Source organism: Sebastes fasciatus, chromosome 1 (genome assembly GCF_043250625.1).
Source record: "Sebastes fasciatus isolate fSebFas1 chromosome 1, fSebFas1.pri, whole genome shotgun sequence".
Taxonomy (NCBI): Eukaryota; Metazoa; Chordata; class Actinopteri; order Perciformes; family Sebastidae; genus Sebastes; species Sebastes fasciatus.
This window is the reverse complement of record NC_133795.1, coordinates 29,523,366-29,547,695: the sequence shown is the minus strand read 5'-3', so window position 1 is coordinate 29,547,695 and position 24,330 is coordinate 29,523,366. Positions and strand designations below refer to the sequence as shown.

At 39.7% G+C, this 24,330-nt stretch overlaps 1 protein-coding gene across 1 annotated transcript in view; it reads right to left on the bottom strand.

Moving 5' to 3' along the window:
* Window positions 1–23,192, bottom strand: part of LOC141771554 (suppressor of tumorigenicity 7 protein-like) — a 23,734-nt gene extending 542 nt beyond the window's left edge. The window contains exons 1-15 of the mRNA XM_074641955.1: window positions 22,987–23,192; window positions 22,223–22,305; window positions 20,347–20,506; window positions 20,212–20,266; window positions 19,935–20,050; window positions 19,612–19,690; window positions 19,256–19,344; window positions 17,984–18,084; window positions 17,698–17,812; window positions 17,518–17,590; window positions 16,970–17,072; window positions 7,956–8,106; window positions 7,386–7,478; window positions 6,235–6,374; window positions 1–2,229 (exon numbers count right to left, since the gene is read on the bottom strand). The exon at window positions 1–2,229 is cut by the window's left edge and continues 542 nt beyond it. Coding sequence (XP_074498056.1) covers window positions 2,134–2,229; window positions 6,235–6,374; window positions 7,386–7,478; window positions 7,956–8,106; window positions 16,970–17,072; window positions 17,518–17,590; window positions 17,698–17,812; window positions 17,984–18,084; window positions 19,256–19,344; window positions 19,612–19,690; window positions 19,935–20,050; window positions 20,212–20,266; window positions 20,347–20,506; window positions 22,223–22,305; window positions 22,987–23,155 — 1,623 coding nt within the window. The 5' untranslated portion in view covers window positions 23,156–23,192 and the 3' untranslated portion in view covers window positions 1–2,133. The remainder of the gene's footprint in view (window positions 2,230–6,234; window positions 6,375–7,385; window positions 7,479–7,955; window positions 8,107–16,969; window positions 17,073–17,517; window positions 17,591–17,697; window positions 17,813–17,983; window positions 18,085–19,255; window positions 19,345–19,611; window positions 19,691–19,934; window positions 20,051–20,211; window positions 20,267–20,346; window positions 20,507–22,222; window positions 22,306–22,986) is intronic.
* Between the last annotated feature and the right edge of the window lie 1,138 nt (window positions 23,193–24,330).

Sequence of the window (24,330 nt, the reverse complement as noted above, 5' to 3'; positions counted from 1 at the left end):
CTGTCAGTATAATGTCACATACAATACTTCCCAGGGCATGGACTTTCATATAGTTGTAGCTGCCAATAATGTAATAACTATCAAGTAACATAATTTGACCAAATGAAGTAAACACGTCTGCCTTAAATGGTTTAAAATGTAATAGACCTGTTAATGTAATACACATTTGGGATGACGTTGCATTATAGTCTCACTATCCACAACTAAGTGGTGTAACAAGTAATGTTTTCTTTTTTAATTAACTTCAATCATTACATCTTACATAGATAACAGGATTATATATTACATTTACAGGCTTTTTTTTTTATTTTTTTTTTACAATTTTGAACCAGGCACATTTGTTACTGACATGTTATTACATTATCAGTCAGTTTTTACATTATACTTTACAACAAGGTAATGCTGGCATCTTTAGTTTGATAAAAAAATTTAACAATGTCAGAACTAAACCAGTTACAGAAGAATCAACACCATATGGACCATACAAAGTAAAATAATAACCTACTTTGTACAATTAATCTGTGCATGTCTGTTCATTTCGACACCCATCTCTAAAAATGCTTCTCCGAGGGCTCGTCGGTGTAGGGACGCACCAATACTGATGCGGGAACGGATATCTGGCCGATACTGACTCAAACAGCTGGATCGGGTATTGGTGACAATAGGGCAGATCTATTCAATTCAATTCTATAATCATATATTATATACAGTATATACTGTAATTTTAATTCCTTTTGAGAAATTGAGTTTTTATCAATTTGTTGCTACGTTAAAAAGGTTTACACATGAATTAGAATTCCTGTGAATTTTGAAGATTTTTTACTAAGCTCGTGATCTAAGATTTATCATTCCGATAATAAATAACAATTCAATAAACTTCTATCTATGTATTTATTTGTTACATTTTGTTTAACAATGCTAGGAAAGTGATGTTTAAGTCAAGCCTGATGTTGCCTTACACATAAAAGAATGATCCCAATCACTCCCACACAGTGAGGCATACAGCTTATTACCGGTAATTAAAAACTGGTAACGGATCGCTACTCGGTATCGGCCGATACCCAAAGCCCAGGTATCGGTATCGGGACTGAAAAAGTCAGATTGGTGCATCGCTACATCTAGAACTGCTGTAATCTTGTGTATTACAGCTGTAGTTACGCTGTGCCTGTTGGTTCTCAGTATGACTACTGCGACATGTGCAACTCTTTCATTTGTGTTTTGGCGTTTGAGAAGTTGACCACTAACACGCTGACGTACAACACTCTGTAGTGCGATCAGCAGAAAACGAGTGTGTGACCGGTGATGATCCCATTTTACATTTCGATGTTGCGGGGGCGGCGGTTGCCCCAGTGATATAGTGCCGAGGTGTCGTGCCATGGTAACAACTGTTGAACTGCAGAGGCGTTGTATACACTGCAGGCACTTGGAGGCTGTAAATCACCGCTCTGTTTTTAGGGAGGTCTTACAGACGTTTAAATCTGCCCCACTGGATGTCTGCGGGGGCACGGAGGGTTGACATAGGACGCACAGGTTCCCATCCCAAATTACCCGATGGGATCTTTTGTAATACACATAAATAACTGAGCAGGGATCATATCGGTAAACATATTCCACAAGAGACATCCTTCATGTACATATTGTTGTTTCCGTTTCCTGTTGGTTAAAACTAACTCATCTGGCAAACAGTAGTTAAAGAAGTATTAAAAACACGTTTCAACTTCTATTTTTGTGATTTAATTCATTATTGTGATGGACGAATTCCTAATTAGATTTTTGCACCAACAATCTGCAGCCAGGCTTTGTGAGATACTTAACAAACTTCCATTTGCCCGGAGCTAACGTGATGACAAATGAACGGCCCCGTGAAATCGTCGCAGATGGTATTCGACTAAATGTGCTCTCGGAAAATCTCCGGCTGCTGGAAACAGTGTGGGAGAGCATCTTAAGAGTGGTATTGCCGTGTTGATACAACCTCAGCCAACATAATCAGTAACAATGTAGCAAGTGGACAGTAATGCTGAAGACAGGAGAGCAAACACTTTTTGTCTGAGGGTTTTGGAGTGGTATTGGTGTGTGTGTGTGTGTGTGTGTGTGTGTGTCTGTGTGTGTTGTGTGTGCGTATGTGAGATGGGGTCAGATTCGAGTCAGCTGGTGCCAAAAACTGGACGGCATGAAGCTTTCCATCTTGTCTGCGAAGAAACCCAGGGGTGCAAAGAGTGTGCTGAAGAACTGATAGAGAGAGGAAAAAGCAGAATGAGCCTTCAGTTGAATGTCAGTAAAACGTCTTCCCATTCATTTCTTAGATAATGTTTAAGAACACAAATAAATCCACAAGTTACCAAGCCCACAGATTCACTAAAACAGTGTTATGGAACGTTTATATTCTTTCTCAAAGCCGGAGGTAAAACATTTACAAAAAATATAATTCAAAAGGAAAAAGAAACATTTCTGTTATTTTTGATTAAGATTAAAACGAGAGAGAGAGAGCACATAATCCCATCCAGACACCGTCCTCCAGCTCATCCCTGGAAAACTGGCACGCTAACATGCATTGGAAAAGAATTGGTTTAAATGAAACAAATACTTCAATCCACCATAAAGTTTGATGTGCTTATATCATAGACTGTATATAAGAAGTGAACATAGTCACCGTGACGTCACCCATTGGTTTGTGCACTGCTATTTTGAAGCCTCGAGATAATTTTGCCTGTTGCCATCTTGGTTTTTTGCAACCAGAAGTGACACGAGAAAGTGGAGCTAAGTTCAACCGAACTCTGAATAACACATTTTTAGGCAATCAAAAAGGTTGCAATTAACTTTCATGAACTGAAAACACACTGTGAAAGGGTTAATGTTATAAGACGAAAACACGGACAACGGCGTGGTAGCGACCTGTCAATCCCAATACCCTGCTTTATGGTCTATTTGACTCTAAATGGGACCATGAATTGAGACCATAAACTCATGTTTACTATGTCTAATAATCAAGTGAGAAGTAGGCTCATTTTCTCATAGACTTCTATATAATCAGACTTCTTTTTGCAACCAGAGGAGTCGCCCCCTGCTGGCTGTTAGAAACAATGTAAGTTTAAGGCTCTTCCACATTGGCTTCACTTTTCAGACCCGGAGGTTGCCTACTGGTTTATAAGGACATACATTTGACCCCCTTAGCCTGTTGTCTTTTCTGGAAACAAGACAGCTGTGACATTAAGATTATAGATCTTTCTCAAAATGGAAAAAAACACAGAGAGATTTAGATGCCGAGCGCGATTTGCAATATGCATTTGATTTGCAGCAGGGTGGTTCACAGCTGAACATATTTATACATGAAATCCAGAAGCTCCCCAGAGGACAGGGAAGACCAAAACAAAGCAGCATTATCCAACCATTATCATTTTTTACATTTTTGTTTGTGGAAACAGTGCTGACAGTTCAATATACTAAACCCATTTTGGGATAAACTTTATATTATCCGTGATTTACACGTCGGCACACTTTTATACATCAAATCAATCACATTCATCCTTTCAGTTTCCCTTTTGGTCTCTAAATAGTGAAACATAAATGGATGGAAAGGAAATAAACCTTTACTTTTGGAACAAATAGCTGAAGGACAAAATTTGCAAAAGGCAAGTGATCCTTTAAAACTGATTGATGATGTATGAATTAACAAAATGAGCCCTTGTACGATAATCATAAAAAATACAAGTGCTTCAGTAGTAATACTATAATATGACCATCATAAATAATGTATATTTTAACTCTATTTCTGTACTTTTGGCAATTGTCACACATCATTTCCCTGAGCAAATGGTCCCATATGACAATAGCAGGTGTGCAACTGCATAAACCAATGAGATAACTCAATGCTGTGGCATTCACACCGATACATTATCATGAGCTCTCAAGGAGGTGAATGGATGAACTACAGTATGTCGCCATGGTAACCTGTAACCTGGTCTGAATAGGGATATATTGGGGGAAAACATCTGATAAATTTAACAATGTAAGATTATAAATCAAGTAAATAAAATGTATTTTAGCAGAGTATATTGTTTTATTTTTCTGCCGTCAGGTATAAAACTCTCTACCAAATCTGACGAATACTACTCATGCACCCGATTCGACCGCTATCAGCTCATCAAATGTGCATTATCAGTCGTTATAAGTCTCATAGAAGTGGGTCAGTAGGGGCATGATACACCTACTACGTTGTAAAAGTGAAAGCGAAACTTAAAAGCAACACATTCTAAAGTCTGTATTTTTCGTCCAAAATGATGAGTGTCAATCACGTTTGCACACCTACTCTTAAACTTTTGTCCGTCATTAAAGTTATAAGGCAGTTGTTTGCAGAACAGCTAGGAATAGGGGATGGTTGCAAAAACAAAAGATGAACAAAAGATTAGACAGTAGTGATTGTGCTGTAGGCAGCTAATAGCTTCTTGATAATGTCATTCATTCATTAGCCCTTATTGGAACTAGCGCTATCCATCGCACTGCACTCACGTAACTAATTCAGTTTTGTCTTGTACTGAGAATTCTTCGCAACAAACAGAAGAATAAAACACATCGGACGTAAAAAAAATTTCTATCAGATGAAGTACGAAAAATATGAACTTGGTTTGTAACTTCGTTGTAAAACTGCATGAAACGTTACGTTTTTAACACAAAACGTCTTCTTTATGTTTAGGCAACAAAACCACTTGGTTAAGTATGGGCTTAAAAGAACTGCGTTTGAAAAGTGAAAGTGAAACTTAACACTTATGAACACAAAGACAACTTTCACATGGGATACGAACCCTGGTCTCCTGAGTGAAAGTGCGGTGTTTTTGTTGTGTCCAATCTATCGCCCCTGACCTCCACCCCCATATGGAGTTTCACGCTGTCTACACTACAGCACTTGACTTCCACTTTTGCTCCCGTCATAATTACTACCGTCGCTTTTCTTCTTTCAGTGATCGTGAATCGATGATGAAACCACAGAAAACAGGTGTAGCAGACCCCTTCTGAACTACATCTATGAGGCTTACAACCACTGATAACACACATTTAAAACCTGATAACAGTCTAACCGGCTGACGAATACTTAGAACCTAGAAGGAGCAACTCAAACACAAATTTTTATGATCACCAGCAGAGAATATATTCCCTTAGATCTAAGATTAGGATCTAGGATATACATGTGTATAATAGAGCATTTAAAATGCACATGTTAGTGATTTAAATCAGCTGGCAATAGTGAAATGGCCCCTAAAATCTTACAGTATGGTTTCTCTCTGAAACTACTTGAGGTGTGCTTGATACACTTGACACTTTAATAGTCTCATAAGTGGATGTATCAGCCTGGCCAGACAAGTGCAAATCAAGTACTCCTCTAATCCCATTTAATATATGAAACATATTCAACTACCATGCTATATATATGTCTGGTGTCCATAAATAAAGGAAGGGCAGACCGCCACCACCAAAACCACTGACTCGGATCTTCTGTTCAAGAGCAGCAGATTCAGAGAAATCTGGTTTTCCTCAGAAGGCGGCGAGGACCTCTGTGTTCCTCCCTCAATGGTTTTCATGCACTCCATCTGAACATTACGCAAACCAGGCTCGCCGGGGCAGCTGTAAAAATCCTATCTGCCCTCAATCTTTCTCATAACAAAAGGAAGAGCACTTGATGTTCTCTGTGGCCTTGTTTTTGCTACGAGTCTATGTAAAGGCAGACTCTAATAAACAGGGTGACCGTAAACAAAGCATTGGCCAAAGTAAGGACGGAGTTTGCCAAACTGGCTAAAAACAGATAACACAACACTTCTATAGTAAATAAACGGTGAAAGGAAGTTGTGCACACATTCAGAACGTCTAAATCTCCAAGGCTGTAAACTACACTGTTATGTTTGATATGGCGATAAACGCGCATTATTCAGCTGTGATCACTGATAGCTTAAGCTGGGCTACAGCTTGTTTTGGCGGGAAACATGGACTTTACAGGCCTACGACTCCCATGAGCCTCCAGTGTTACTGACAGTGACAGAAGGCAGCAATTACCCCGGGGGTTAACAGGTTCAGGTTACAAACAACATGCATTTAAAAATACAGACCCAATCAGAGATTAACTGAAGATGTAGCGGATTTACACACAAGTTAAACTTGTTTAATGATAAAAAGTAGACCATCTGAATCAGCATCTATAAACTGTACGACAGACATGTTTGAGATGTGTGTATTTGAAGTACTTACTGCTTTGGCAAAGACACCCATAAGCTCAGGGAACTGATGTGTGAGCATGGCCAGCATGGCAGTGAAGGAGCAAAGGCCTGCTGTGAAGAGGATGAAGAAGGGAAGCTCTTTCTTTGGGTACACAGACACCTCGTGGAATGCTGCAGAAAAAAATGAGAACGGTCAGAAACAAGAGAGCTAGACGAAGTCATAACCAGCGCAGATAAAACAAGAAGCATTTTGAAGAGACGTCGGGTTTAAAGGGGTAGTTTGGGTGTTTTGAAGTGGGATTGTATGAGGTACTTATCCATAGTCAGTGTATTATCTACAGTAGATGACGGTCGGCAAGGCTTCAGTTTGGAGAAACAGACAAGAGTAACGGCACTGATGCAAAGCAATGTACTGCTGTGGAGGTGCTGCCACCTAAAAAGCCCATCTAAATAAATCAATATCAGTTTAAGTGTACAATCTACTTACTGTAGAATATTTTCGCTGGTTTACCTTGCAGTGAGGCTATAGGCTATACGGTCTATGTTTCCGACGTGGGAACTGAAGCCTTTGGCTCTGGCCAAAGCAACCAGACTCCATTGAAAAAAACAGTAATTTTACCTTGCAGAAAACGGGAGTTGTTTGTCTACCGCTGCCTCGATCGGTTAGTTTGTTTGTGTTATTGTGCTACTTTGGTTAGTTCGGATTCACCAAAGTCACACAATAGCACAAATAAACTAACCGATCGAAGCAGCAGTAGACCAGCAACCGTCGTGTTCTGCGAGGTAAAATTACATGTTTTTTCAATGGAGTCTGGTGGCTTTAGAGAGAGCATAGATGAATTAAATAGCTACAGTTCCCCGTCGGAAAGGGCTGTCTGAGAAAAGCGGTGAAAATACAGCGTACACTTGTTTTTTTTTAGGTGGGCCTTTCTTTTAAGTGGCTAAAATACATTTTGCAGCCGGCCCCGTCCACAGCAGTACATTGCTTTGCTTCCGCGCTGGTACTCCTGTCTGCTTCTCCAAATTGAGGGGTATGCCGACCATCATCTACTGTAGGTAACTCACTGACTATGGATAAGTATCTCACATTCTGTAACCCCACTTCAAAACACCCGAACTATCCCTTTAAATAGAGAGAGGATGATTAATTATTATTTATTATTAAATTACACAATCACTTACAGGGCAGCAGTTCCCTATCTGCTGTTTCTGTGCATCCTGGGTAGGGGTAAAACAGGTGACCCTTCTCCAGAGGGTAGGGAATTATCCGGAAGGCTGTAAAAATAGACGAAGGCGCAAATAGGAAATTGAATTAAGATGAATAACACAACAAGTATGACTTAAACTGCGTACAACATTTTCAGTAAATCATTGAAGTAGAAAATATTTATACAAAGTGACAAGTTATTAACATCCTAATAAAATATAACAACATTCTTCTTGTGCTTTGTGTGAGCAATAATTTCCTCCTTGTACAATCACAAGTAGAGTATTTGTGGTCGTGCTACGCAAACACGACCTATGACACAACAATTCAAAAATGAAGAGCAGCGTAAAAGGAAGATACTTTGGGTCTGTGATGGCCCGGCTCTATTGAAGTACTGTGACTTCTGAACATACACAGAATGAGCTGTAATCACTTTTGAATGGAAAAAAAGTATGACTTTCTGAAATAATTTTCATTAAATAAAACAAAAAATGTTCATATGCAAAGCAGTGGTATTCAGTAGAAGAAGTAGTGGGGATACATACTGCCCTCCCAGGTGCAGTGTAGTAGGTTTAAGGCACCCTCTGCCCTCTTCCAGTGCTGCAGGTGGAAGAAAGCATATGCCACTGCCTCGCTGTCACCCCTCTTCAAGATGTGCTCTGGAGGGAGGATCAGGCTCTTCATCTCTAATAAGTACTGCAGACAGGAAGAGGAAGAAATACAAAACTTCTGTTGAGTATACAGTGTAGTACCTTAATGCTTTTTGGCTCCTGAACTTGGTAAAGAATAGCAGAGAAGTCTTGTATAGGTGCACTTTATACTGCCGTCAAAAACTGTGATAATGTGCAGTGTCTTTTGACGGGTTTTCAGTTTCTAAAACCATCTAAAGTGGGATTACATTTGTTTTTTGTGAAATACTTGCTATTTGCTTCATACGTATTGTACCACACGGTCAGGTGCTCACACAAGCCAATTGCATACTACATTCACAGCAAAATAGTGGTGAGCACATGTCAAAATGTCAACGAGTATCTTGGCTGGCCCAGATACTCGTGGGCTGAGATGAATATTTTCGACATCAATCATTTGCACTCATTTGGAGACATTTGTCATCCTACTCCTTCTCCAAACAGTCGTTTCTCACATAAATGCAAAATGCTGGCAAAATTTAGCAAGCAAAAGAGACATATATGTCTTTTTTTTCCTCAGGCAAACAAACCACAACTGAAGTACAGGTGGATATTGGCATTCTGGCGTTCAACAGGTGGTGAGAAAGAGGCAACTCAAATGGGACGTTTCTGGTGCTGGGTGCGAAGTAGGTAACTGTTAGCATAAATTCTGCTGAAAAAAATAAATAATCTGCCCCCTTGTGGTCAAAAAACAATTCATGCAGCTTTAATGGTTTCATTCACATCTTCTCCTTCTTTCTCACTCAGCACTTCACTTATTCTTTTCTATTGTGTAATTCCCCCTGGCTAACTCCCTGCAGACTGAAAACATATTTTCTTCATGTGAGGTATTTGTTGACGGCCTTATTTTGCAATTGTTCAAGATGGGAGGGGGGGAAAGCTTTCCAAAGCTCTCCGACTGTGTGTTATTGTTACAGTACAGTACATTCATTCCATGAATGTGTAACATCCCCCGCTCGCCCCTCCTCTCTCCCCCTACTGTGTAAGTTTGTCCCAGTGAGTCAGACGGTTCACTGTGCTGACGAAGGCCCACGTCCCAGAGTTACAACCTATAGAACAAGTATGAAATAACAGAAAACAAGCATCTAGATATAACCACATGAGCATATTGTGCACTGCTTTTCTGCAATATATATATCCTTAATTGAGGCCTTATTCTGTCCATGGATAAGCCATTAATCCATTTGTGCCCACAACTGAAATTTTCAATTTCCTTCCTCTGGTGGAAGTGTTCTCTGGGCTTGCTTAAGCACAAATATGAATACATTTTCAAAATCGGTCAAACTTTTTGGCCGAAAAGTGAGTTTTTCTTATTATACTAATTGGGCATATGGGACTACTGCTTTTGCAATAGACTCCATTATATTTTAGGAAAAAGTAGTAGTCCCGAGTGCCCAAAAACTAGATATAGTAAGATAAGAAAATGTCTGTATCTCTACAACGAGCACAATCAAGTAATTGGTATCTATGAACTCATAACAAGTTGATTAACGAAGATATACACACATATGCAGTGTTAAAAATAGTTCACCTGGAAAACATTTAATAGACAATGTTAGCGTTTTTCGTAATTTTTCAAAAATCCTGACTTTGACTATTAATAAAAGTGTGATTTTTCATGTGATCTAAAAATGTCAAAGTTGTACTGATACTTGCCCAAAGTATGTCTCTACCAAATGTCAAGACTTTTGACCGATCAAAACAAATGTTGTGGCATTTTTCCATATCAAACTAAATACAGTCTTCGGCCACAAATGGGTTAATACAGTAGGTATGTGTTGACTTTGATGAACATGCCACTCTATGTGCTTTATGTCTGTGGTGCCCAGTGTGGCAGGGGTCTGTGTTAAACAATACCCATGTGCGGGGCTGAGGGCCCCCGTGGGCTGGATTCCCAGGTGGCCAGCTTCACAGCGCTCTGGATCTCAGACTGACACTTTGGGAAGGTTACCCCGCAGCTAATCCTGTCTAATCCCTTCCATGGTCACAGGCTCAGCCAAGCAGGCAGCCATCCATCCATCCATCCATCCATCCATCCATCCATCCATCCATCCATCCATCCATCCAGCCAGCCAGCCAGACCATGCTGCTTCACCCATCTCCCCTCTCACCCTCATGATCACAGCCTGCCCGAGCTCTTCCACCTGGCTCATCTCTTGTCTTCCTCCTTCCCTTTCATGCTCCTTTAGCGAGCAAGATATGCGCCCGGGTCCCATCATTTTCCCTGGTTATCTGTCTCGCTTACTTGGCAACGTCAGTCATGTCAATGTCATCGCTCTCTACCTCATTGCTGTACTATGGCCAGATTTATAAAATATTGTTCTATGCAGACCGTTTACCAAGCCCACCTCACCCCTCTGTTATTCGCTCCTCACTCGCCACCTCCTGAATCTCTCCCCCCTCACGGGTAAAAGCTTGATCGAGCATGCAACCACCCAACAGGTGTGAACACTTGTCCTCACTTCACTCTAGTGTGGTCAAAAATATCTAAGTACCAATACTTATTGATACTGAATATTTGAAACCGTTTCAATACTCATTTTCTGCAGTACACGGGTACCAGCTGTGCTTTCTGCTCTCTCTTTTAATAAAAATCTAAAATTTGATGCCCTCAATTTTGCATCAGTTTTCCCCCGTGGTCAATATTTTTCAAGCTATGGTATCGAAGTTATAACTTCCAGTATCGCGACAACACAACTTCACTCAACCATTCCCGGAGTTCGGAGACTGCCTTGTCTTCTAGCCTCTTCCCATCCTAACACTTCCTTTGTAGTCGTTACAAGGATCGGCAGCTAGAGACAACCAGAAGCTGCTTGTTTGACCTTCTCACTTATCCTGTCTGCCTTAACTTAAATCGTCTCTCTACTCCTCCAGCCAAAACATTTGACTGTCCGCCTTCATCTTCCTCACCGTTTCGGTCTCCTTTCAACTGAGCACAAACCTTTCACCATCCTCTACTCCCCCGGCACCGATGTCGAGGCAGCCAGCCAGCTCAAGAGGAAACCTAACTTACCACTTCCCTGTTGCAGAGAACAGTAACTGATAAAATAACATGCACTTAACATGTATGAAGAATCCCTTCATACATGGGGGGAAAAAAATAGATTCACCAAGTATCGTGATTTTTAGTTTTTACGATTTTGAAATGATTTTTTTTAATGCCAGAATCTATTTAATGGCTTTATTTGAGTCTTTGTGGAGGTAGAAGGAAGTTAGCGCTTTTATTGTTGTAGTCATACGCCATATCCGTTCCGTATCCTTCGACCAAAACAAACCGCAGCGAGCCGAAACGACAAAGTAGAAAAACAGCGAAGGGTCCGCGTGGATACGATCTGCACCCTCACATGTTAAATCCAACGTGGTAAACACTACACATACAGTAAAGAATGAAAACACTTTGGGTTTCACACATTTACCAGGAAAAGCAGAGCTAGACATCACGGCTAAAGCTGCATGCTAACTCTGTCATGGACAGGAAATGTTATGGTATTGTGGTAACGTGCGACCAGGCCAGCAGTCGCTCTCATCTCCGTGGTCAAATCAGCCGACGCTACAACTGTAGAGCACCCATATGCTGACATTTATGGTAAATACAGTCAAAAGTTGTTGACCGTGGATTTATAAAGAGAACAGATTCTGATGGAGAAAGCTAGCGACAGACTCTGCGAAGTTAGCGGAAGTATCCACGTGTGACGACGTCCGGTTGTCAAAATAATGTGTAAACAAAGGGAATAAAATACATATATGGAGATAAGATTGATATATATTGATATATTTGACATCAGGACAAAGTCCCTAGAAGTGTATGATTCACCTTTTTCCCACGGTCTAGTGTTAAAAGTTAACAAAAATCACAATAATTCGTAATATGGAATCGCAATTCATATCAAATCGGCACCCAAGTATCGTGATAATTTCAAATCAGGAGATAGGTGTATATCGTTCCAGCTCTAATGTACAGTAGGAAGGTGATCTTAATTTGGCGCCCAATCTTGAACTTCAGATTTGATCATTTTCTGTAAGCGAGCCGGTTTGTTATTTTGGTTAAACTTGTATATTTTACAGTTTTGCACATATTTCTATATTACTCTGTTACTGATAATGAATGACCAGTATATGGCAACCATGTAGGTCTGGGTCCTCTGTGCTTTAAGATTAACCATTTAGAGAGGCCGGCTGCTCAGCTGTCCTTCCTCGCATGCCATGGTATTAGACCTGGTGACACCTCAGTCCTCTGTGCTGGCCGCCCCCATCCCCCCCCCCACACCCCCACCCTCTCGTTCTTCGGTCCGCTTCTCCGCTCCCTGTCGCCGCTTTGATGAAGGGATTGAGTTTCATGTGTTCTCCTTTTATCCCGGGGCAGTCATAAGCCCAGAGCATAACTCATAAACTGCCTTCTGATTCTAATCTGCAGCTCTTTGCTTCTCACAATGGGACACAATGACATCAGTAGTGGCTCTATAAGGGTCGGACAAACGTACACATGTAGAGTGAAAGAACAAAAAACAGGTGTTGCAGATTAAGAATTTCATACAGTCAGTAAACGCAGCTACCAGCTACTCCAACCTCTACTGAAGACAGTGGCAGACAACTCACAGCATTTATTCCCAACTACTCCCTTTGCCTTGTTTGAATCAAACCTCATCCATCTTCATTTAGAATAAACCCAACCAGGACTGCTGCTCTGTCTCAATTTACAAAACCAAAAAGTCAATTTCAGAGGTAAACTAAGCAAAGGTCCGCATTTCTGAGCCTTGACGGGCCGATCTAGATGAGAACATGTCGACCACAATGAGGTGAGATGAGAAACCGCCTTCCAAAGTGGAGCAAACTAGCGAGGTAGATGGGATTGGGGTCACCCGGACTACCTCAAAATGAACGTGTACGGACCAAAGTGGTGGTAAATGTTAAATGTGCAACAGATTCAGATAGCAGGAACACTTGATCAGCTGTCCAAGCATCCGGCAAACTGTCAGGTTCGTAACCGGCGGCTGGTAGAAAAGGCTGATTGGAACAGACAGACAGATGGAGAAAATGGGTGGAGGAGGAGGATAAATAGAGAAGGACAAGATGATGAGGAAGAGGGGAGGAAAATAGAAGGGAGGAGAGCAAGATGGAGAGCTGGAGAGGGAAAGGGTGGGAGGAGGGCGGTGTGCACTGAATCCGCCTGAAGCATGTGTGTGTGTGTGTGTGTGTGTGTGTGTGTATGTGGGTTTAGTGTGTGTATAGCTTTTTGAGCAGTTTGAATGAGCTCATGTGATGTAGCCTCGTATGATATTCATATATAATCTCTTTGGCATGCTTGATAACACACCCACACACTTAATGCTTGACCTAACCATAGACTGTACATAAGAAGTGGTCATAGTCACCTTGACGTCATCCATTGGTTTGTGGACTGCCGTTTTGAAGCCTCGAGTTTGGCATTTTGTCTTTCGCCATTTTGTCTTTTGCAACCAGAAGTGACACGAGAAGTACAACCGAAAGCTGAATAAGACATTTTTAGGCGACCAAAAAGGTTATAATTAACTTTCATGAACTGCAAACACACTGTGAAAAGGTTAAAGTTGTACAATGAGAACATGGACAACACCCAGACCGGACAACGCCGTGGTAACGACCTGTCAATCACAAGGTAGCCACGCCCTAAAGCATCCCCTGCTTTATGGTCTATTTCACTCTAAATGGGACCATAATTTACTAAATGAACATCATGCTGTATTGAAGAAGACTTGAAACTAGTGACTGAGACCATAAACTCAATTTTACAATGTTGACTGAGGTAATAAATCAAGGTAGAAGTAGGGTCATTTTCTCATTGACTTCTATTCAATCAAACTTCTTTCTGCAACCAGAGGAGTCGCCCCCTGCTGGCTATTGGAAAGAATGCACTTTTCAGACCCTGGAGGTAGCCCACTGTTCCTATCATTGTTCCTTCATTACTTCAGTTTTTTCTTTTTTTCAACCTTTACTTGGTGTGAAAAAAAAATCCGTCCTGTTTACACTTGCACGGACACACATTCACACCTGGAAGCTACCCGGTAAAACCACAGTCTGGGGGTTAAATGTCTTGCTGGAGGGCACCTCAGTGCTGGTAATGATGTAGGGGGAAAATGCTTCCTTTTCCTCTTTTTCCATACCCAAATTTAACCTGCTGGTCCAGCGACAAAACTGGCTACCATCCTGTCACAAGCCAATTTCTCTGAACTTTGGGCCACCACGGCAAACTAGTACATCAATGATGATTAGGGGTAGGGGAAAAAATCTATACGGCATAGTATCGCAATATTTTACATGGCAATATTTTATCGATACACTGACATCAAGTACCATCCTTTTATTATATAAACTATTAACCTCTTAACAATCTGTTACGCAAAATTTTGGCGAGGGAGAACCGGCATGGCTATTTTCAAAGAGGTCCCTTGACCTCTGACCTCAAGATATGTGAATGTTGAGATGAACAGAGTGAAATGTGCATCTTATCAGATAAAACAGATGTTGAAAAAACTGCATAATTTGCAGTTGAAAAAAGGTAATAAATCACAATATCACAATATCACAATGCTCAGCATATGCACAATACGCAAAATGTTTAAAATCACAATAAGATTGTATCATGACATAAAGTGGCAATCCTTAAAATTTCAGTCCCGGTTGATTTAGAATTTCTATTTGAATGAAAACGATGGAATTGTGCTTAAAGTTTAGCAGTCTGGAGTCTTTTGTTGATACATGAACATAGAAATAGATTCGAAAAATTATATTTCTGTGAACATGAGTTTCAAGTTTTCAGAATTGTGTGCATAGTTCCATTTTGTGTGTATGCAATAGCATTTTTTTCCCGAGAATGTCACCACAGACACCCACTCATAATACTGCAAATACTGTATATAAATATTGCAATACTTTCATCAGTGGGCCTTAGGCTCAATCCCCATTGTGTTTGGCTATAGATAGTGACTAAACAGACATTTATTTGAATGAAAATCTTGGAGATTGTCACTTTAAGTATCGTGATAATATCGTATCGTGGGGCCTCTGGTGATTCCCACCCGAAATGATGAAGAAAAATCCACACAGACTCAAATTTGACAAAGCTTCTCTACTCAGCTTGCTCCAGTTCAGTGCAACACTGGTATCTGTTATGGCTTCTCTATAGCAACGCAAACACACACACAAGCTTTGTTATCGAGTCACCTTTGATGCATCTCCTGCCGCTACTCATTAGTGGAAGCCCGACATGATGGTGTTAGTTTTTTGGCTGATGACTTTCTTAAGTGAGACACTTTGCCAAAGCATGCACACGTGCAGACTCAAATCTATGCAGAATTAGGCTCTAGGGAACTTTTGGACAAAAGCTCTTTGCAGATCCTACTTAAGGGGGCAGCCCGTGTCTAAAAAGGGCCACAGTCACAGGTGCACTCATCACGCCAGACAACACAAAGCAACAACCCCCACCTCCTTCCCCACTGTTACATCTTCACATCCAGCGAAATCGTAACACTACTCTGTTATGATGAGGCCCGAGTAAGAACCAGATGCCAGTCAAACGCTGAAAGACGAGCCGACCAATAATCCTCTGTGAAAGGTGTGTTACAAATTTCCTAAAGTTGACAGTGGTGGCCAACAACATCAGACTCAGATCTCTGTTTGGCCCAAACAGGGGGATGAGAGGGGATGAGGGAACATGAGAGGATAAAGAAACAGGATGAGGGTACGTGATGAGAGGAGAGAGGACGGCTGCCTCTGGGCACAGCGAGCAGTTGGAAAGACATTGAAAATGAGGGCCTTCACTTTAAAATCAAAGGCTGGATCAAAATGCTGGCTGACACCAAACCCCCCCCCACCCCCTCTCCCACACACACACACACACACACACACACACACACACACACACACACACACACACACACACACACACTGATTCTCTTTCTTTCTCTCAGAGTCCATGAGATGAAACAACACCACACTACAAAGGCTAAACGGAGACAAAACTGTGCTGCAGCTAGTTGAGTATGACTCTGCATGTGTGCATGTGTGACATCTAATCCTGTGGGAACTGATGTGAGAGGCCAGAGAGATATCCAGTTGTCATCCCTGGTTCAGTTGTAGTATAGAGCTATACTCTCGTATTATGCAGCTTTTCTTGGGTTTGAAATGCAAACTAAACTAAACCTGTAAAAACACATGTAAAATTACAAAAATACTCTCATAACAGTAGTTGGTGATTAGGGCGAATAAGCCCATCAAATATACAATAGTGTCCCATTTAAATGTATTGAATTGATTAATACTAAAAACAATAATCACCCAAATTACTGACTCTATAGAAAGAATAGACACATCTTCATACAAACCCAGCTGTAAGGTCTAAAGATGACACTTAAGGTGTGATAAAATGAATCAAGACCTACACTGACACCTGCTGGTGAGCCAGAACATAGAATGTCTGGAATGTGGACTCTGTCCTATTTGTAAGTTGCACCACCTGTTACTGCCGACATAACTCACCTATAATTGTCTGACTGATTGTTTACCTGTCTGCCTACTTGTTTGTTTGTTCTGTGTGTGTGACCTTCAGACATGAAAGGCATGCATGCTCAGACTAATTAAAGAAATAATGCGATTAAAAACAATCCACCAAAAAGGTCCACTAGCAGCAAAGCAGCTGCACGGATGAAAATATACTCTAACACATACAAGTTATGTGGAAATCAAACTGGATGCATGCAGCCCGGACAAAGACCTCCTAAGTCAAAAACAGGAACAAGCACAACTGCACAACATTAAGTGATCAATGTTTTTTTTTTCGTAGCCCCACCACGACCATCAGAGTCTACGTAACACTCATTAGTCTGAAGACTGACCTTTGGCACGTGTGGATTGAACTCAACAGCTCTGTGTATGGCCTCCACAGCGTTCATCTCTGCCGTGCTTAGCCCTCGCCGTGACGCGGCCTCTGGAGAGAACCTGAGACAAAACACCCCGTATGACTTGCTGTTATTAAATGCTGCTGTTAGTGCAGCGATGTAAGACAGCTTATAAGAGATGTTGAATGTAGAGCTGCAACGATTAATCGATTAGTTGTCAACTCGTAAATTAATTGCCGACTATTTTGATAATCGGTTTGAGTAATCTTTTTAAGAAAAGAAGTCTAAATTCTCTGATTGCAGCTTCTTAAATGTGAATATTTTCTGGTTTCTTTACTCTTCTATGACAGTAAACTGAATGTCTTTGAGTTGTGGACAAAAACAAGACATTTGAGGACGTCATCTTGGGCTTTGGGAAACACTGATCCGACATTTTTCACCCTTTTCTGACATTTTATAGACCAAACAACTAATCGATTAAATCGAGAACATAATTGACAGATTAGTCGACAATGAAAATAATGAACCAAAAGGGACACACGTACTTATCTGATACAGCCCGTGCTTTCAACAGTGCAGATGTGTAGCATATAGTGGCTGATTTTGGCAAGCTGATGTCTACAATGGCAGAAGAGAAATCAGGGTCATGTGACATATGTATGTCATGACATTTTCAAGATCGATTCCATATAATATGATGACATTTTTATTGCGTTCAGTCTTACCATCATATTTGGCGAGGACTGCTTGGACATCAGCATATGCCTGAAGCTCTAGAAGTGCCTCCAAGAGGTTTTCGTGTATATTTAACATTCCCAACAGTGGGAACTCCTTCATTAACTGGAGAGAGAGAATATATCATACATTATCAATGTAATTTGTTAGTACTACTGTACTGCCGTTGTTCTAAATACAGTAAACCTGCTGCCTCAGTTACTCAGTTGCATGAGCACTTTGACATTCACACACTATTTGTAAGCACTATGAGATGCTACTTCGATAGAAACTCACATCTCTCATCATTTTCACTGCTTCTTTAATCCGGCCCAGCTTGCGTGCACACATCGCCAGTCTGCGTTTAATGTACACCAGTAAGTTGATATCTTTTCCAGCTGTGGATGGCAAACAGACACAACACACGAGACATTTAATACCAAAAACATTCTTCAGTCCGTAGAAATATAAAACATGATTAACACAAATCAAATTGTATTATTATTTTTATTAGGGCTGTCAAACGATTAAAATATTTAATCGCGATTAATTGCATGATTGTCCACAGTTAATTGTGATTAATCCGTTTTTTATCTTTTCAAAATGTACCTTAAAAGGGAGATTTGTCAAGTATTTAATACTCTAATCAACATGAGTGGGCAAATACACTTGCTTTATGCAAATATATGTATATGTTTATTATTGGAAATCAATTAACAACACAAAACAATGGCAAATATTGTCCAGAAACCCTCACAGGTACTGCATTTAGCATAACAAATATGCTCAAATCATAACATCGCAAACTGCAGCCCAACAGGCAACAACAGCTGTCAGTGTGTCAGTGTGCTGACTTGACTATGACTTGCCCCAAACTGCATGTGATTATCATAAAGATGGTATGTCTGTAAAGGGGAGACTCGTGGGTACCCATAGAACCCATTTACATTCACATGTCTTGAGGTCAGAGGTCAAGGGACCCCTTTTGGAAATGGCCATGCCAGTTTTTCCTCTCCAAAATTCAGCATAATGTTGGAGCGTTTTTTAACCTCCTTTTCCTGCGATAAGCTAATCTGACATAGTTGGTACCGACGGATTCCTTAGGCTTTGTAGTTTCATATGATGTCAGTATCTTCACTCTAGCTTTAAAACTGAGCCCGCTACAACCTAAAAACCGCAAGTTGCGTTAATGCGTTAAAGAAATTAGTGGCATTAAAACGAATTTGCGCCAACGTGTTATTATCGCATTAACTTTGACAGTCCTAATTATTATGTATGATGCAACTTATTGTGGAGAGGAAAATCATCGATGTATTGATTGAATATTAAACTTGTGATTACAGCCCTCATCACAGGTGGTTGTAGACAGAAGTGGTTTGATAACCACAATAACCTGTTATGTGGAGTTGCTCATTAATGCGTTATGACGTGCCGGCACTGCTGCACAGGGTGCGGCAGAGCGTGAAAAGTGGGTGTAGTTACTGCACTTTTTAATTAGTTAGCCTTCTTCCTGCTACTGTGCCTCGTGGTTTACGGTTAATGGGTCGGCATATTCAAATCCATTCTTACCAATACTTAGTGCTTTTTTGAAGAGACGTTCAGCTTCTGTGATGGTTGTGGCTTCTTCCTCTGCTAGGAGCACATAGGCTGCAGCACATCTGCACACAAGTTGGACATATTTTCAACAGAAAATCCTGTTTGCACGCACATCAAATACTTCAACGCAATCAAGGCAATAGTTTGAGTATAAAAGCACCCATAAAAAGGCCTTAATATGATTATATTAATGTATTTATGCACAATCACAGAAACTAACTTTGAATACTCCCATTTTAACTGTTGATGCTATTTAGAAGATACAGTGTTATGTGTATGGATACAATATTTAAGGAGAAAATATGTAACTGTTTAAGAGCAGGACTCACTCGTGGTTCATTTCTATGGCCTGGTAAGCTGCTCTGATCCTGGCTTGAGGATTTCTCTCCCTCCAGGCTTTCTGCATCACTGTAATGAGAAGATGAATTTATTACAGATGCAAACTTACATTCCTGACATATTTAATCGTAGGCATCAAAGTCAAAAGCAACCAAAAGCAGTTCCGTCTGAACATTTACAAAGAACCAGAGAAATCTCTTGCAAGGGAATATGCTCGTAGTCTTTTGCTTGTACGGTCGTAAAGACAAAGAATTATCACATCTGTTTTTTTTTACTAAACTGGGGATTTAGTTTGTATATGATTAAAACTCACCAGCATCTTCTGGTCTTAACTGCGGAGTGTCTCCTGTGAAGAAGGTCTGATGGTCTTGAGCAGACAGGTTCATGTCATAGTACGTTAAGGGCTCCTTCCCTGTTACCCAGGTGTACCTGTATTGTAAAATATAAAAATACAATCTGTTTTTACTACAGTTTTATGATGCAAAAACTAAGACACAGTTTGTATCTTTATAAATAGTTTCACATTATGAACCATCCATCAAGTACTATCGCACGCTATCTACACAGCTAAATATGTGAATCACACATACCTGTTGTATTCTGCTCCTCTGAACAGATTCAAAGGGTTCCTCCAGACCTTGCACTCTGCCAAAAGGAACATACTGTTATTAGAGCTAGTAGTGTGATAAATAGTATTGCTGTTGTATCATCATATACATATTTACCTGAAACACTGGGCCTCGGCTCTGCCTCTCCGTTAACTGATGCAAACAGACCAGTCGCGGAGCTGCTCTCCACTCCACCCAGAAGAGGACGCAGGTGGCTCACTGACACTTGTTCAATGAACGAGGTCCCGTATTTACGAAAATACCACCACTCAAATATCTGCAGTGAGAACACATACGGTGACAACGTGCTTTACAAAGAAAGTATACAATAAGACAACAATTACTCAGTTATCCCTTCATGGTATTGCTGTGATTTCACTTGACCAGTGGTTCCCAAACTGTTTCTGTCATGTCTCCCTTTGAAAACTGCAACAAAATAATTAATCTTATGCAATTAAAACTTTGTTCATAAAATACAAAGGACACAAGGTTCTGTCGCTATAACACAATGAACTCGTGAGCTGACATTTTGGTTTGGGGAGCACCATCTTTTTATATTCTTCCCTGTCAAAATCTGTCCATCTTGTACATTACATGCCGTTTTCCCGTCTGCATACATCTTGCTAACCTGAATCTATGTAGCCACGCCAACATGAGAGCACTCGTTTGATTATGGCTCCAAAATAATTCAGATTTATTCAACTTTTTGTCTAATCCATATTTTATCTCCCTTGCAATTAAGCCTGTAACAATATATCAAAGTATACCGTGGTATGAAGGTTGACGGGTATCACACCGTGTACATTTGCTGATTCAAGGTATTGAAAAAAACGGACATAAGTGAGTGTGCGTGTGAGTTAAATATACAGACAGGAGCAGTCTGACTGGGCTTTCACGCACCTACAGTACAGTAGGTTAATTGTTAATAATCATAGGACATTATTTTAAAAGCTCACAGCTGATGTTATTTTTAATTTAGCAGATAATGACATGCTCCAGTGCTGCTAACATGTAAACTAACATGCTCCAGTTATATAACGTACCATGGTTACGTGCTCTTTTATCTGATTAGGTTTATAATTCTGTTCTCATTCCTTTCAAGATTCAAGATTCACTTTATTGTCATTTCACTGAGTATTTGCATACACAGAAGGAAACGAAATATTGTTTCTCCCAGCTCCCGTCAGTGCATTAAAAAGGATAGAATAAATAAGTATTAAAATTAACAATACCTAAAAATAAAAAAATTAAATGAGTAAACGTTTCAGACACATTTCACACATTTTGCAGTCATACACCCAATATGCAGTCGTGTTTAGCAGCAGAGAAAAGTGCATTTATGTTCATAGTAAAGTGCTGTTTGCATTACTGTTCCAAAAATTGTCTTTGACAGGTGACTAGCTTTAAAAACGGTTTATTAAGGGTCTTTGTAACTGATCATACTACTACTACTACTACTACTAATGATAATAATAATAGTGTAATACTGTATATCCTGAAACTGTGATATCTTCTGAGATGTTATCGTACCGTGTAAAAACGTCATACCATTACAACCCTACTTGCAATGGCTTTACAACCCCCCTAGTTTAGAAACCACTGCACCGGGTGCACTAGAATTATTTATTATTTTTCATTACAGCCTTGCATTTAATAGTGGCACTCTATAAACTTAGGCTTACACTCACATGTGTCTAATCTTGGATTCCTGAATAAGAATTTGAAATTTATGACACGTTTTAGTGCAGCGATATACGACAGGTTATAAGAGAAGTTGAATGTAGAGCTGCAACGATTAATCGTTTAGACGTCAACTATTTTGATAATCGGTTTGAGTAATTTTTTAAGAAAAAAGTCTAAATCCTCTGATTCTAGCTTCTTAAATGTGAATATTTTGGCAAGTGTTGTCTTCTAAGTGGCCGTTTAGCAAATATAAATTTGCAAATGGGTAACTACTTAACATGCCTGAGAAATAACTGAGGTAATAACTCACAAGGATGAGTCCAGAGATGAGGGAGGAGGTTCCAGTGAGAGCCACATAGAACTTGGGTGTCAGTGTGTTCAAAAACACTGAAGCTGAAAGAAGAAGAAGAAGAAGAGGATACATTATAGTCAGTATGGTGTCATAATGCAACCAGCACTGGAAGAAGTTAGTGTCCTCTTGTTGTGCACTAAAATGCATGCCAGTGCCAAAAGGAAAAACATGTGCAATGGTCTAGTACAGCAGGTGACATGCAGCCACACACAGTCTCTGGATTATATGATGAGCAAAGTAGCATTATGGGTAATACAACAATAAACTACCCCAATTATGACTACATACAAGAAGAAGAGGACACATTACAGTCAGTATGGTGTCATAATGCAACCAGCACTGTGAGAAGTCAGTGTCCTCTTGTTGCACTAAAATGCATGCCAGTGCACACAGGAAAAACACTAGCAGTGATCTAGTACAGCAGAAGACCTGCAGCCACATACAGTCTCTGGATTATATGATGAGCAAAGCAGCATTATTGGTAATAGAACAATAAAATGACTGCATGCAATACACCCTGCTGTTAGAGAATACTACAACAAGCAGCTGGCAGTAGATAGGTAATAACTGGACTTGAATATAAGCAGAAAGTCGCCTGTATTAGTGCCTGAATGAGTCTGACTGTCAGAGCAGCAGCAGCAGCAGCTCTCCGCTGGCTGTCAGCTAAAAGCCAGAGAGCCGAGAGGCTAACAATAGCTAGCTAGCAGTGTGCAGTAATTCACCCGAGGTGAGGGTTTCCTGCAGCTTCAGCGGACTCCACAGCACGTAGATCATGATCAGCACCATGCCGAACCAGATGAAGCACACGTAGGTCCATGACCAGGAGAGCCACGACTTTAACTTCTCTGTGAATCCGAGAGATTGGGGATTACTGCCAGCGGTGTCCTCCATGTTTCTCCGGATGCCTGTAAACAGAGGAGTCACGTGATCACGCGAGGAAAAGGACTTTATTTTGAAAAATCTCTGCAAATTACATCCATTTCCGGTGACTACAAAAACAATATATGCACGAATAGTGTTGTTTATTCATCATCTAGAGTAATTTCATAACATAAATCAATGCTGACAATAGAGACAAGTATATATGCAACTATAGAAACTGAGTAAGTGATAAAATATGCTCAAAATATATAAATAATAAATAAATAATGTGGGGACCCATTATAGAATATTTATTTTTAATTTAAATGTATAATTTGTATAATTTTATTTTAAATTGTATATATAATTTCATTTTTTTACACTAATAGTGTTGTTTATTCATCATCTAAACTAATTTAATAACATAAATCAATGCTGACAATAGAGACACGTATATATAACCATAGAAACTGTGATAAAATATGCCCAAAATATATGAATAATAAATAAATTGCCTGGGGACCCATTATAAAATATTTATTTTTAATGAATAATTTGTATAATTTTATTTTAAATTTTATATATCATTTTATTTTTATTTTTTTATATATATTTTTATTTTTAACTTTTTTTAATTCAAACTTTAAACAGGTTATCTAGCCTACTGTACTGGAGTAAGTAGGACTTTGAATATATTTTGTGCTACTTTAAACTTCTAAGGCACTAGGCCTACATAATAAATACAAAAATATTGTACTTTTTTATTCCATTTAATTTATCTACGAAATTATGTTCATTTCATTTAATTTCATTTCAAAATTTATTTCGAACATGTGGAATACAAAAAAAAATTAAGAAAAAATAAAGAAAAAGAATGATCATACCAACAAGTGGACAGTCAGAAACAAGTAGTATTTACATACAATGAAAAGCATAAGAAAAATAAATTGTCAACACTTGATGCCTTGATTTACATATTCAAAAAGGAGTGAGAAGAAGTATTAACTTATTTAATCCCACCCCTTCTCCACGAGTCAATTATTAATTATTAACCAGCTTCCTTATTGAGCCATACATATACTCTAATTAAATTTTCCTAAATTTGTCTAACTATAATTATTATTATTTATAATTATTCTGACTATTGTAAGAACTATGTTTACTAGTTACTCTGAATATTTGCAATTTACAAAAAAAAGACAACC